Raw genomic sequence first — 12,633 nt, forward strand, 5'->3', positions numbered from 1 at the left:
GAAAATATTAACTAAAACACGTTCTACGAGTAATAACTCGAGTGCAATGGTGCAATGTGCATTTTATTGCCAAGAGCAGTGTAGGTGTCAGACTAACCGTACAAGCCGGTACCGCATTGGCACTGCAAAGTAGTAAAGGCAGAAACAAAATAATGTTCTAGTTAGCCCTAACATGCTTTCACCTCATTCGTCCATGATAGCACATGATATCGTAAGAAATCCTCGAGATGTTTCTGGAACATGCGAGCCTCGTGGCTTAATTTCCAAACAATCTGGCTGTGCTGCCTGAAGTGGGCTGTACAACAATATTTGCAACCCTGAGTAACCCAGGATTCATTCCTCGATTTTGCGGGTTTGCTCAGAAAAACACACAACCAATGTGTTACCCGTGTGTTCCAAGAACTTCAGTCAGCGGTGGTATGCATGCACGTACAGCTGGCATTCTTTTAATTTCACTCTGAACAACAAGTAACAAGGGCCTGAAGGTGATGAAGTGAATTTCGGCAAAACAAAACTCATGAAGCAGTGAACAGGCGAGCAAGCAGTCCTTCCAACAAACATTAAACAAGAGCAATGCACCCACCGCCCCTTCCTCAGAATGGGCACTTATTCCAGGTAGATGCTGCTCCTTACATTAGTTCGGGTGCCATCTTACCTCAAAATGCACTGAAGCAGAAGTGAGCATGCTGTGAGTGAACCGGTAGCTCTGAACTCTGCAAATCTAATACAGGATGATGTTCTGTTTCTCCCTTTCGATGCCTTTCCTATGCCGCCTATGAAGGCCTTATTACTTGAAACTCTCGAGCTGTTGCCACGATGCTTGCAGTGTTGATGGGATCCAAAGAACACGGCAATCCAGTCAGAGAAGACTTCATCAGGATGGTGCAGCGAATCGAGCGCTGTTCTCCAACGAAAGGGTCAAGTCGCTCGGCAAATGGCTCTCCAACGCTGCCCATTGTTTCGAAGCTGAGCAGGTGGAGGCAGTCCTCGATGTTGCGAACATAACAAAGGCGAGCCAGAAGTGGTGCACTGTCACGGTAACGAGTGGCAATGCCTCCAGGAACAGGTCGACACTTCGTCGATCACAATTCCGCTAACTCCAGGGGTTGCGCAGGAGTGGACACGACACATCGAAGACAGGCACGGAAGGTGCTAATGTGGACGTAGTCGAGGTTTCGCATCTTCCGCAGTGATGCCGCGCAACGCACGGATGGTAATCGCCACACGGCCGGACATTGGAGCTTTTGATGTGGACTTTGCCGGTGGGGGGGGGGGTGGGGCTCTGCATTCATTCGTCGCGGCAGCTATGCACAGCGCGCGAAGCAACGCAGGCGTGAGAGACGGGAATGTCTACGAGTTGCTGGCTCCGCAGAAAGGGTCGCAGCTCGACGAGGATGTCCGCTCCAGGTGGCTGAGCTCTTCTTGGAGCAACTGCAGGGTGGCCAGCAGCGAGTGCTTCTCTCCTTCCAGGCGGTTCAACTCTGCACGCTGCTCCTCGATCTGCCGCCGCTCACCCGCACTGTTGTTCTCTAGCTCAGTTACCTGCGTACACGAAAAGCCACATCACGCACGTCACGTGCTAGAACACGAGACAGCATTGTGAACATAGCATGTGCGAAGATGCATGCTTGGTCGGCAACGTGCATAGATAATCTACACAGTGAGTACACCTGGTCAATGCAGCAAATACCCTATTTGCACAATTCCAACATGCACCTTTCTTGAATAAAAAATGCATCCAATTTTGCATGCGCATTACAATCGTAGCTAATTTTACTCAAGGTCAAAAACAAACACGATTCTTACTAAAATAAAAAGCTCAATGCAAGGTAGTTAGCTACAGCAACATTGAACGGACGTTTTTTGCTTTGGTTTGTGGTCACCGTTTTCTATTCTGCTGTATGTGTGGCATTTCTAATGCATCAGATGGAACTGAAGATTACTTTATGCGGTCGGTAGACAGCAAAAAGGAGGTGTCGTCGGACTCCAATAGCGACTAGCCACTAATGTTCAGCTGTGCATGAGTCTGTATGCCTTTGTATGTTCCATAAAGTTGTTTCAATATGTCACACGTCAACTCAGGTTTTGTTACTTGACATGTGCGGTAGAGTTGGCACCAAGTTATTATTATTATTTTTTTTACATCTTGGTGGTAATATGACAGTGCGTTACAATCAGGGTCATGATAGAATCGTGGAAATATGGTGTAAGCCTGAATCAGTCGCACAACTCCCAAGAAAAAAGAATGCGGAGTTCAAAGAGGACAACATTTAAAACCTATTATGACAGTGAGAAATGAAGCAATGCGAGCAATTAATACTGAAAGTTGGATTTGTTTCAAACATAGCTGTATAGACTATTTCGCAACAGTCCCACCTTAGGAAGCACTGCTTATGTGCTGTACTTCAATTGAAAAGTTTAATTGCGTGACGTCCTCGTATAATTATCAAAAGCGCCTGTGGCTTCGACTGAACTAGTACAACTGCTTAGACAGACTACAGTCAAACCTCGTTAATTCCGACACGCTTAATTCGAACTTTTGGTTTATTTGAACTGGCGCTTTGGTCCTGCGAAAGTTATGTACATTCCAATGGGAAAAAACACCCGGTAATTCGAACGCTCAAGTATTTGCGACAGTTCGAACATACTGCGCTCTGACAATGCTTTCAGCAACGCACCAAATCACGCGGCGGTGCCTCCGACCAGCATTCCTCTCACCCCTCCATAGAGGAGGAGCTTAGGAGAGACTCCTCATTGCTGGGCGTGAAGAAAAAAAAATGTGGCGGAAATTTGTGCACAGGCGCGCATCACCAATTACTTCTCGTAGTGACGGGTTAGTCTCCTGTCAGTGTCGCGGCACCGCCATGTACCCCACAGAGTCAATTATAAGAACATCTGAAATTTCCGACACAAAAAACCTTTGCTGTCCACTTTTTGCTGTGAGACAGGTCCGAAACGGCATTAATCGAAGCCACCAACACTGCTTTGATTATTGTGCCGCCTCGAGCTGACACTCTCGCACGCAAATCCGTTGGCAGCTGCAGCCACACGGCGGCAACGCTAGGCCTAGCTGCTTCGACGTTCGCTACCAAGCTTTATGCTGGTCGGTGCCGTGTAGTTCATTAAAACAATTCGCCGCTGCTAGTAATGGCACTGACTCCGCCTTTGTAATCCTTGGCAACGGCTTCGGAGTGCGGAAAGCATGACGCGTTGCATAACGCCGTTCCCTAAAGTCAACTTCGCCCCAATACGGCAGCCTTAAGCAGTGAAGCATACAAAAAGCTCGAAGGCGCAATTGTCACGGGGCACGGTAAGTTTCCTTTAATTATACACACGTGCAGCCGCCGTCTCCTATCGCAGTACGAGCACCGATATGCCTAATAATTGACTCTAATGTGTAAATACGTGTGAATAAATCTTGTGGAACTTCCCACTCAAGTATTAGCTCAGTGCACGTGCACCACTACAGGTAAGTCCTCCATTCAAATAGCTTCCTTTAACTCGAACTTATAATTCGAAAAAATTTTCGGGCCCCCTTGAGATAAAATGATCGAGATTCGACTGTACTTACTTGTGTTTTCTTGTGGCAAAGCACTCCTACACATAGTAAATCACTGCCTATTGATGTATTAACAGTAAACAAGTGTGTTTTGAGTGTCTAAAATGCTTGTTTACAATTCTGAGACCAACCACACAGCCTACAGGTGAAATACCTGTTGACCTATTATTCAGTGTCCTCTGCATTTAATTCCTCGCATTACTGCTACTGGTGAACAACTTTGTAATAGCCATTGCTTCACCAAAGATATAACAGTGGTGACATCTCATGGTAATGAATAACACCACTTTGCCAGTGCTGTTGCCTCTATGATGGTCATGTGATGGACAGTCACAACACCACACAATCTTGAGGTCATGTCAATACAAAAGCTTGGTGCGATGACAGGTGGAGAGCACTGCCCTGTGTAGGTGCGACATGCAGCCTTCAGTGCAGTAGGAACAAAGAAAAGATGGGAAAAAAAAAGTACTGCAAGGGTATCAAAGCATTTTTCACTTCTTCCGCAAAAGAGGTAGCAGGGCTACTATACTCTGATAAGCAGGAACAAGTTTACTGTCGCAAGCACTGCCGAAAACAATTCAAGTAGCTTCTTCTTCCTTGCCAAACATGGAGGAAACCATGCGGTGTTTTTAACTACATTTCTAAGTCTCACGTAACTGCCTTACCGATTTATAAGAGCTGAGAAAATTTTTCAGTAAAAATGTGAGGGAACAGAGAGAAAAAGAATGAAGGGAACTTTAATGGCAGAAACGTGGATAGATTAGCATGAGTGATTTGTCTCTGGCCCGCTACCCCAAGATGGAGAAGGGGTTCGAGGAAACGCCAGAGTCAGGTTTCCTGACAGCTGATACTGCGACAGCATTTTCATTGTGATGGGACTGCAAAGAAGCACATTCAGTGTTTGACTGCTCACTTTATCAAATTATAGGTGACATCCGTCATTTCGACACTGATGAGCTTCCATAACCAATATGCTTTCGCAATCAGACAGAAAGCGGCGTGTCATTCTCATTATGTTATGCAATGTTACAGCTGCCTGGTAGCGCCTGCTCAGAAGTTCCAATAACGTTGCTCCAGGCCACAATTAATATGCTTTGACCGAATCGATGTGTCACTGACAAAAGCCTAAGTAAGAGGGGAAAAAAGAAAGAAGACCACTGCTGCATGAAGCCACGAGAAAATTACAGTGAACCGCTGAGCAAGTGCGTGCGAGTGATGACAGACAGACAGAAAGAAAGGGGAAACATAGGTGAGAAATAGAGAGACAAGAATTGTCAGCGGCTTAGCTTGGCTATGCCAGGATATACGTAGCGAAAGCTAAGGCATAGCATGGTTAGCCTTGGTTAATCTTGATTGCAAGTCCAGGTTAGTCTGGTTATCTAGCTATGTTGTGGCATTCAGCCAGTCGTTCGGCGCGCGGTTCTTCTATTTCCTGGGCGATTCGTTCCCTCTTCATCTCGTTCCAATGTCGATTCCGGGCCTCCTCCCGCTTATCAGAATTGTAGCCATCTGTACTGCCACCTCGACTGTGGTTGCGGTGCACGCGAGCTCTCCTTTTCAATCCTCCGACATGTTGTCAGGCATGCGATGCAGCTGGCGAAGCGAGCGGAGGCGAACGCAATGACGAGGAACGCTGTGTGACGAGGAACGTGGTGTGACGTCACGTTCCTCCTCGGAGCACGGCCACGGCCTAATCGCAAGTTCGCGGCCAGTAAAGATTTTGCTTTAGAGAGGGAGGGACAGTGTCGCGGCGCAGCGTCTGGCACAGGCTAGTTAGCTGCCACCGGATGAAAAGTGAGTGCAAGCGACGCTGTACACACTCCCCCGTCGATTGCACCAGGTACAGTAAAAGCTCATTAATTCGAATTCCACGGGGATGCTGCGAAAATTTGAATTATACAAAATTTGAACTAATGAAAGCCAGAGAAAAAAATCGCTCGTTAAGGTACATATATAGTCTGACATGGTGTGAGCATGTATGCACACACATACTGCGTCACATTGGCGTGAACAAAAACGTCTATGTACTTCGAATCACTGGTGCAGCCAACGTAACCGGACGCGGCCAACGCGGTCCGACGTGCCCAATGTCGAGATGGCTCTTGCTCCATCCACGTGTTCGTCGCACTGACTGGTGTGGAGAGAAAAAAAAAGTTGCAGTTTTGCCCGAACAGCAAAGCACCGATTGCGATAGCAAATTAGTGGATAACTATATGAAGTAAGGATAGTAGTTCTATCAGCCGTATGAACTTATAAACATTCCCTTACTAACTAAATTAACAAGCACAGTGTCATGCGCGCACAGGTAAGCATGAACACATCTTGCTCGATGACCACGGAAACTCACTGAAAAAATGCTGGAGGAAACGCGGCAGTAGCAGTGAGCAAATTAACCTTCATGCAGCTGTCGCTGCAACGCGAATGAAACGTAGAAAGCACATCACATACCAAACATGGCAGATCGCTTTGAAGATGAGGCCCACATGGGTGTGCACTTTCGTCATGTTGCAGATGGCTTTCAAGGTACGGCGCCCGCATGGCTAGACTGTAAGCAGCCACCACAGCAGCCGCTGGAAAAGAACGTCCCCCCCCTTCCCTCCCTCGCCTCACCTCCATGCCTCGCGCACGACAAGAGAGGGCAGAGCCCAGCCTTCTGCGCTCATGCACGTGAGACTGAGCAGCGTTCGCTAGCTCACCCTCGCACGCTTTCACTTGTACACAAAGAACATGGCACGCGGCAACAGTGTTATAGTCTTTGCCCCTGATGGAAAAAGCAAAGCTGCGTGGCCATGTGGCGACGCCAGCGTCGCCAATGTGCTCCAGAGCACTAGAACTCTCCCCTCCACAATAGCACGGAGGTAGACTTAACAGTGGCGGTGCGGATTTCAGTGTGAATTAGCAGGATGTGTTACATATTGGTTTCAATACATTGTTGGACGGACTGCGACGGCTACTTCGAATTAACCAAAATTTCTAATTAACGAGTTGTCAATTACCAAGCTTGTACTGTATTTTCCCATTCGGATTTTGTGATATGTGGAGTCCACAGCAAAATTTTTTCGAGATTAGAGGTGAGGAACACATGGGTTGACACCACGGCTGGGAAAGAATTCTGATTTAACGGATATTTCGTCATATCAGAGTTCAAATTGAGGAGGGCTTACAGCACTGTTATCACTTGAAAATCTTCCTCGGTTAGGCCTGAAATAGTCGTGTTCAACAGGAGATGATGTGCATTCAATGTATTCATGGTATTTGAAGCACCGCCAAGACGAACGCTGTGACTAGGGGAGTAGCTTTTCTTGAAGGCGTCCTCAACCAAGGTCTTTCGGACAAATGCCTAGGCTCAGCAGCAATGCAAATGGTACATGCGAGTTGCATTTCTGGGGCTCCATCAAACGAGGTGGACAAGATAATAAAATTGAAGCCTTATGTAGACACTACTATATGTATACATCACTAGAAGCACCAGTCGGAAAGATGGATTTCAAGGACGTGTGCCGGCATCCGTACGACACCTCAACCTTCAAAAACGACATGGATGTGCGAGACATGCAATGTCTCATTGTGCCTGCTAGGAAATAGGGCCTTGTTTGCTGACCTTCATCAAAAGTGACTGCTTGATCCTTGGTGCACAGTGGTCCCACTATGCGACCACTTCACCCTAACTAAAAAGTGAAAAAAAGAAAGCATTTCAGAAGTGTATTTTCTTACCAAAATTAACAATTTTAAATAAAGTTCTGTTTTACTCCCAAATTACCTTCTGTTTATGAAAGAGTAAAATTTATTTACTACCCGCACAGACAATGTGATCAAGAGCTAATCACTCTCGCGTTGTATGTACTACTCCCATACTTTGCACAGATGAAGCTGTTCCAACATTCTTTTCGCCAAATAATTGGTGACTGAAGCTCCCTGCCCAGTGTTTCTGCAGAGTGTACTTACGTTGAAGCTTTTGAACATTGTATACTAATACCTTAAGTCTCTCCTGCTTGGGCAGTATGTGCTCTGGTGAAAAAAGGAGAATCTGCCCTTACTGTGTGCGTAAGGGACTGCTCACAAATCTATGCCTATACTCTCCTCTCTGCTAAGGGGCAACCTCTGTTGGTTTGCAGCCAGGTGAAAACGCACCTGCTCGCGTAGAAGGCGGTTGTCCCTTTGAAGAGCGTGGAGCTGTGACAGCCGCTGGCGAAGCCGCTCGTTCTCTTCCACTAGTCCGCTGAGGTCTGGCTGGTGGGCCTCAAACGTTGACTCCAAACGAGGCCTCCGCTCATTGCCTCTCCACAGCAGCTGCTCCACCGCCTCAGTCAGTGACCCTGTAGTGGCAGGAGACAGGGCACATTGGTTACGTCGTGGCTGACTGCCGTCTTTTGCCAACAGCGCACGACAGAACTAGATTAACTTGTAAGCTCCTGGTTAAGCTATGCAAGATAAGTGTGCATTCAATCACCACGGCAACATCAAGAGAGCACACAGAGGCCACCAAATCACTGACAAAGCACAGACAATGTTTGCTGTTGGCAGACTCTATTGGCTGATCTGAGGCTTATGGACATTAGGTGGATTTATCACCTGGATTTATCACTGGGACGCATGCTGCCATGCACCCAGCTTGGTTGTGCCTCCGTGCATTGGTACTTGACGTGCACCCTCTTTTTACCGTGACCAAGTTCAAAGCATTCGTTGCGCCAGTACGACCATTTAAAGAAAAAAAAAAGACATTTGTTACATCTGGAAGCAGTTTGAATAGGCAGGGCTCGAAAATAATAATTGCACTGAGATGTGGCTGTCATAACGAATAGATTTTTATATCTGGGATCGTTATAAGTGGTTTAGACTGTATTCGAAGAAAAAACCAGCCGAGGCCGGTACCTTGCTGCACGCAGCCATTCTATGGCTCACAATCTTTCTTGGTACAAGGTTTGTCCCGGTTCACAGAACTGACTAAACCAATTGCCATACATGACATGGACGGAGGAAGCACTGACAAAACCAGTGTGTATGGAAAGCGCACAAGCATGTACAAATATCAAACCAACTGCACACCTGAAGGCACGCAGATACTACAGGATACGCATGTTCACGCATGTAGATTCACGCAAGCAATTTGGACTCCGAACAGCGTGTGCAAATTTGCGAACCAGCGGAGAATTCTATCTACACGCAGGCACACAGACACAACTTGTACACATGGTCATGGTAGTTGCCAGCTGGTCGCCTGTGGACCCGAATGGCACTTCAACAGCTGTCAAACCTGTATGCGTAATCTGGGGACCGATCGCCGATAAGCCAACCGTACAAACATTTAGTAGCAAGCTTTCTGTGGTGGCTTGCGACACTTAGTATCACAGCGGCCAGCAGTAAATTTTAATTGCAGGCACGTTGCCTAGGTCAGGGTTTTCCAAACTGGGTACCATGGAACGGTTCTGCAAATGGCATTTTATGGATCTGCGAGTGGCCAAAACAAATATGACCCATCCCACCTTTGCTGTATATTTACGTTAGAGTATGAATTCAAAATAATGACTAGGGGTGCGCAAATATCAAATATCGCTGAATTGAATCAAATTGTGAATGTCTGAATAATTTGATTCCTGAATCGAATATCTACTGTTTGATTTTGTAAAATATTCTATATATTCGGTGCAGAGACCCAAGCGAGCATTTGACTGGTTTTCTTTTTTTTTTTTTGCCGCAATACGAGAGTTGAGTGCACTGCAAACAGGCAGCCTCGGCTGATGTGGTAGCGGATTTCGTCACTGCAAGCGCTCCCCGACGTCGGCCCGATACGGCAATTGCGCAACACCTCCTGAACCCTGCAATTTGCACAACGGCATACGTTGGCCAGGCACGACTTGTATACAATTTCTTTTTTCTTCAGAACTCGTGGAAAAGTGGTGGGGCAACTTGTATTTAGGTGCGACTTTTACAGTGAAACATTGTTAATATGTACCTGGTGGGAACACAGCATAACTGACTACATGCTAAACGGTAGCACGCATTACCAGCCTAGCACAAATTTGCCTCCTTTCAAGTGCATGGCCACTATCAACAAAGATAAAAGCAATGTGGCAGTATAGTTGCTTGAAATTTGCATAATGAGGTTTTTCCCTCATTTTTTTTTTCCAAAGAAATAATAAAAATTCCAGCTCACAAACGACTATGCAAAGTGCAAGTGCGAATGCAGCATTTCTAAGAATAGCTGGCACGGAACATGGTGGCACAGTCAGCTACTCGCCCACCGTCCCTCAATGCACATGTATGTGTTTTTACGGCGATCTTCAAGTGAGCAAGAACCAGAGCCGTATATTTTTAATGCAGTAGCTACCGGTGTGCGATACCAATCATCCCATGCTACCTGTGTGCAGCACGTTGCCTGGTAAGCACACGCTGTCATCATGGCAGGATGCTTGCTGTATGCAAGCGTTTTTTTTATTTATTTATTTATTATTTATTTATTTATTATTTATTTATTATTTATTATTACCTCAAAGGCCCCAACGTGGGGTATTACATGAGGGATGGGTAACCACTTCAGTGGAATATGGACTCAATGGCAGCCTTGAAATGATGTGGATTGGAGTGGTGCACGGCGTCGGCGGGAAGGTCATTCCAGTCCCGGGCAGTCTTCACAAAGAAAGAATGTAGGTGCGCAGTGGTCCGGGCAGGCGGAGGATACACAGATTTTTCATGACATAATCGGCAGGACTGACGGTGTGCTGGAATGATGGCTGAAGGACTAGGAGCAGAATGATAAAATTTGTGATAAAGACACAGTCTGAAGACATGACGCCTTATATCTAGATTGGAAATTCCTGCTTTTAATTTTAGCTGAGACACTAGTATGGTAAGAATAATCAGAATAAATAAAGCGAGCTGCACGATTCTGAACTGCTTCTAGAGTGTTAGAAAGGGTGGTTTGGTGTGGGTCCCAAACAGAGCATGCGTATTCTAACTTAGGTCTGACAAAAGTTAGATAAGTTAGTATCTTTAAGGATGGTGGTACGAAGCGCAAGTTGCGGCGGAAGTAACCAAGTGTGCGATTGGCTTCGTTGGTGATGTTCGTAATATGAGAGGACCAAGAAAGGTTATTTGAGAGAGTGAGGCCAAGGTACTTGCATGATTCCACTGATGGGATTTCCGAGTTGCAAAGAACGTACTTAGGAGTATGGTGAAGTTTCCGTCGATGAAAAGGTAGTAGTAAAGTCTTTGTAGTGTTCAGTGACATTAGCCACATGCTGCACCAAGAGGTAACTTTGTTGAGATCATCTTGCAATGCATGGTTGTCGGTATCAGCTAGGATTGGGCGATAAATGACACAATCGTCAGCAAAAAGGCGAATGTTAGATGAAAGATTAGCCGGTAAATCATTAATATATATAAGGAATAGGAGGGGCCCGAGAACTGTGCCCTGGGGTACACCGGAGAGAACAGGGCTCTTAGAGGAGGAGTGGTTGTTAGCATACACAAACTGTTGTCTGTTAGTTAAGAAATTTCAGATCCAGTTCAAGACAAGGGGATTAAGGTGCAAGTGAGAAAGTTTTAGGAGGAGTCGTTGATGCGGAACTTTGTCAAAGGCCTTTTCGAAATCTAAAAAGAGGGCATCAACTGGGATATTTTGATCAAGGTTAGAGCTTATGTCATTTATAAAGAGAGCTAATTGGCTATCACAAGATAAACCTTTACGGAAGCCATACTGGTTAGGGTGGAAGAAACTGACAGATGTTAGGAATGTAGCAACGTGGGAGTAAAGCACATGTTCCATTAATTTAGAACAAACGCTAGTGAGAGAAATTGGGCGGTAGCTACTACATGATGATGAAGGACCTTTCTTTGGGACTGGGATAACCTTACCCACTTTCCAGTCATCCGGCACCACTCCTGATGATAAAGATTGCTGGAAAATGTGAAAAGAAGAGTGTGGGTGAACCCACACTCTTCTTTAGTGGGGGGTGTCAGTGCACCAGGCTTTCTTTGGCTTTCTTTTCTCAAGTGCGGCACACATCCTATTGAGCGAACGCGACAACGATAGCGGCCTGCTTTCGTTTTCACAGGCACATCGCTGGGACAAATCTTTCACTCACCACACCCAGTGGGGAGGATGTACACAGCTCCAGAGGGCGTCCTGTCCACCAGGCACTGGGGCACTTTGAGCAGAAGGCCACCGTTCGCTCCATTCCCTGAACCGGATGATGCAGGGTCATCCTGAGCACACAGAAAACCACAACTCACTTGCCATGACGAAGTTTCACGGAGCTTTGTACAACTTGTTACAACTTCAAAAACCACTGTGGTGCATGCTGCTTAAAAGAAGAATGTGCAGTAAAACCTCGTTAAACCACACCCGCTTAAACAGTAGTTTCGTTTTAAAAGTAATAAAGTCAGATCCCCGACTTGGCAGCAATTGAACATAGTGCTTTTTGTATCCGCGTAAACGGTACCAGCTTATTGCGTACATATTGGTTAACACTTGTTTCCACTTTTCGCTGCACAATCACACCGGTGCGTCGTCCCCATCGGGCGGCCCGGCAGAACAACAAGCCTCAGAGATCAGCACAACGGCCTTCAAGCACCCTGTGTGCTTGCACGTGAAGCCACATTAACATCAACATCATTTCGGTGCCATGCCTGAGAGCGTTATTGTGTTGTGCAAGCTAGAACTCGCGTCATGCCGAAGCTCGGATAAAGAACACCGGTTGCTCAGCATAGAAGAAAAATTGGACATCTTTCGTGCTATTGAACGTGGCACAAAAAAGTCAGCGCTGGCACGCGACAGGGATTTACCGTTGCCTATGGTGTTTGGCATTTGGAATACGAAGAAGTTGCTCGGCAGTGCTGCTGTGACTGCGAAAAGATGTCGGCTATGAGGTTCAACCTTTCACCATCGTTGCCTCTGTTGTTGCCGAAGTGTCGACTAATGACAGTGACGAGAATGACACGGAAAGCAACAGCACGGGCGATTCAGGCCCGACAGTGGCAGAAGCTGTGCATTATGTCAGCCTCATGAATGCAATCTTTGCAACGAGAACAGCACCCCGCAATGAAAAAGGCATGCTACGACTTCTGCAGTGCTA

The 12,633-nt window shown here is 46.4% G+C and overlaps 1 protein-coding gene across 2 annotated transcripts in view; it reads right to left on the reverse strand.

The window, feature by feature from the left end:
- Window positions 1-430: 430 nt before the first annotated feature.
- Window positions 431-12,633, reverse strand: part of LOC139057586 (bridge-like lipid transfer protein family member 3A) — a 101,587-nt gene continuing 89,384 nt past the window's right edge. For both annotated transcript variants that reach the window (XM_070536077.1, XM_070536078.1), the window contains 3 exons: window positions 11,644-11,764; window positions 7,691-7,875; window positions 431-1,542 (listed from right to left, as the gene is read on the reverse strand). In XM_070536077.1, the coding sequence (XP_070392178.1) occupies window positions 1,351-1,542; window positions 7,691-7,875; window positions 11,644-11,764 (498 nt within the window). In that variant the 3' untranslated portion in view covers window positions 431-1,350. The remainder of the gene's footprint in view (window positions 1,543-7,690; window positions 7,876-11,643; window positions 11,765-12,633) is intronic.

The sequence above is a fragment of the Dermacentor albipictus genome, chromosome 3 (genome assembly GCF_038994185.2).
Source record: "Dermacentor albipictus isolate Rhodes 1998 colony chromosome 3, USDA_Dalb.pri_finalv2, whole genome shotgun sequence".
In the NCBI taxonomy this organism is placed as follows: Eukaryota; Metazoa; Arthropoda; class Arachnida; order Ixodida; family Ixodidae; genus Dermacentor; species Dermacentor albipictus.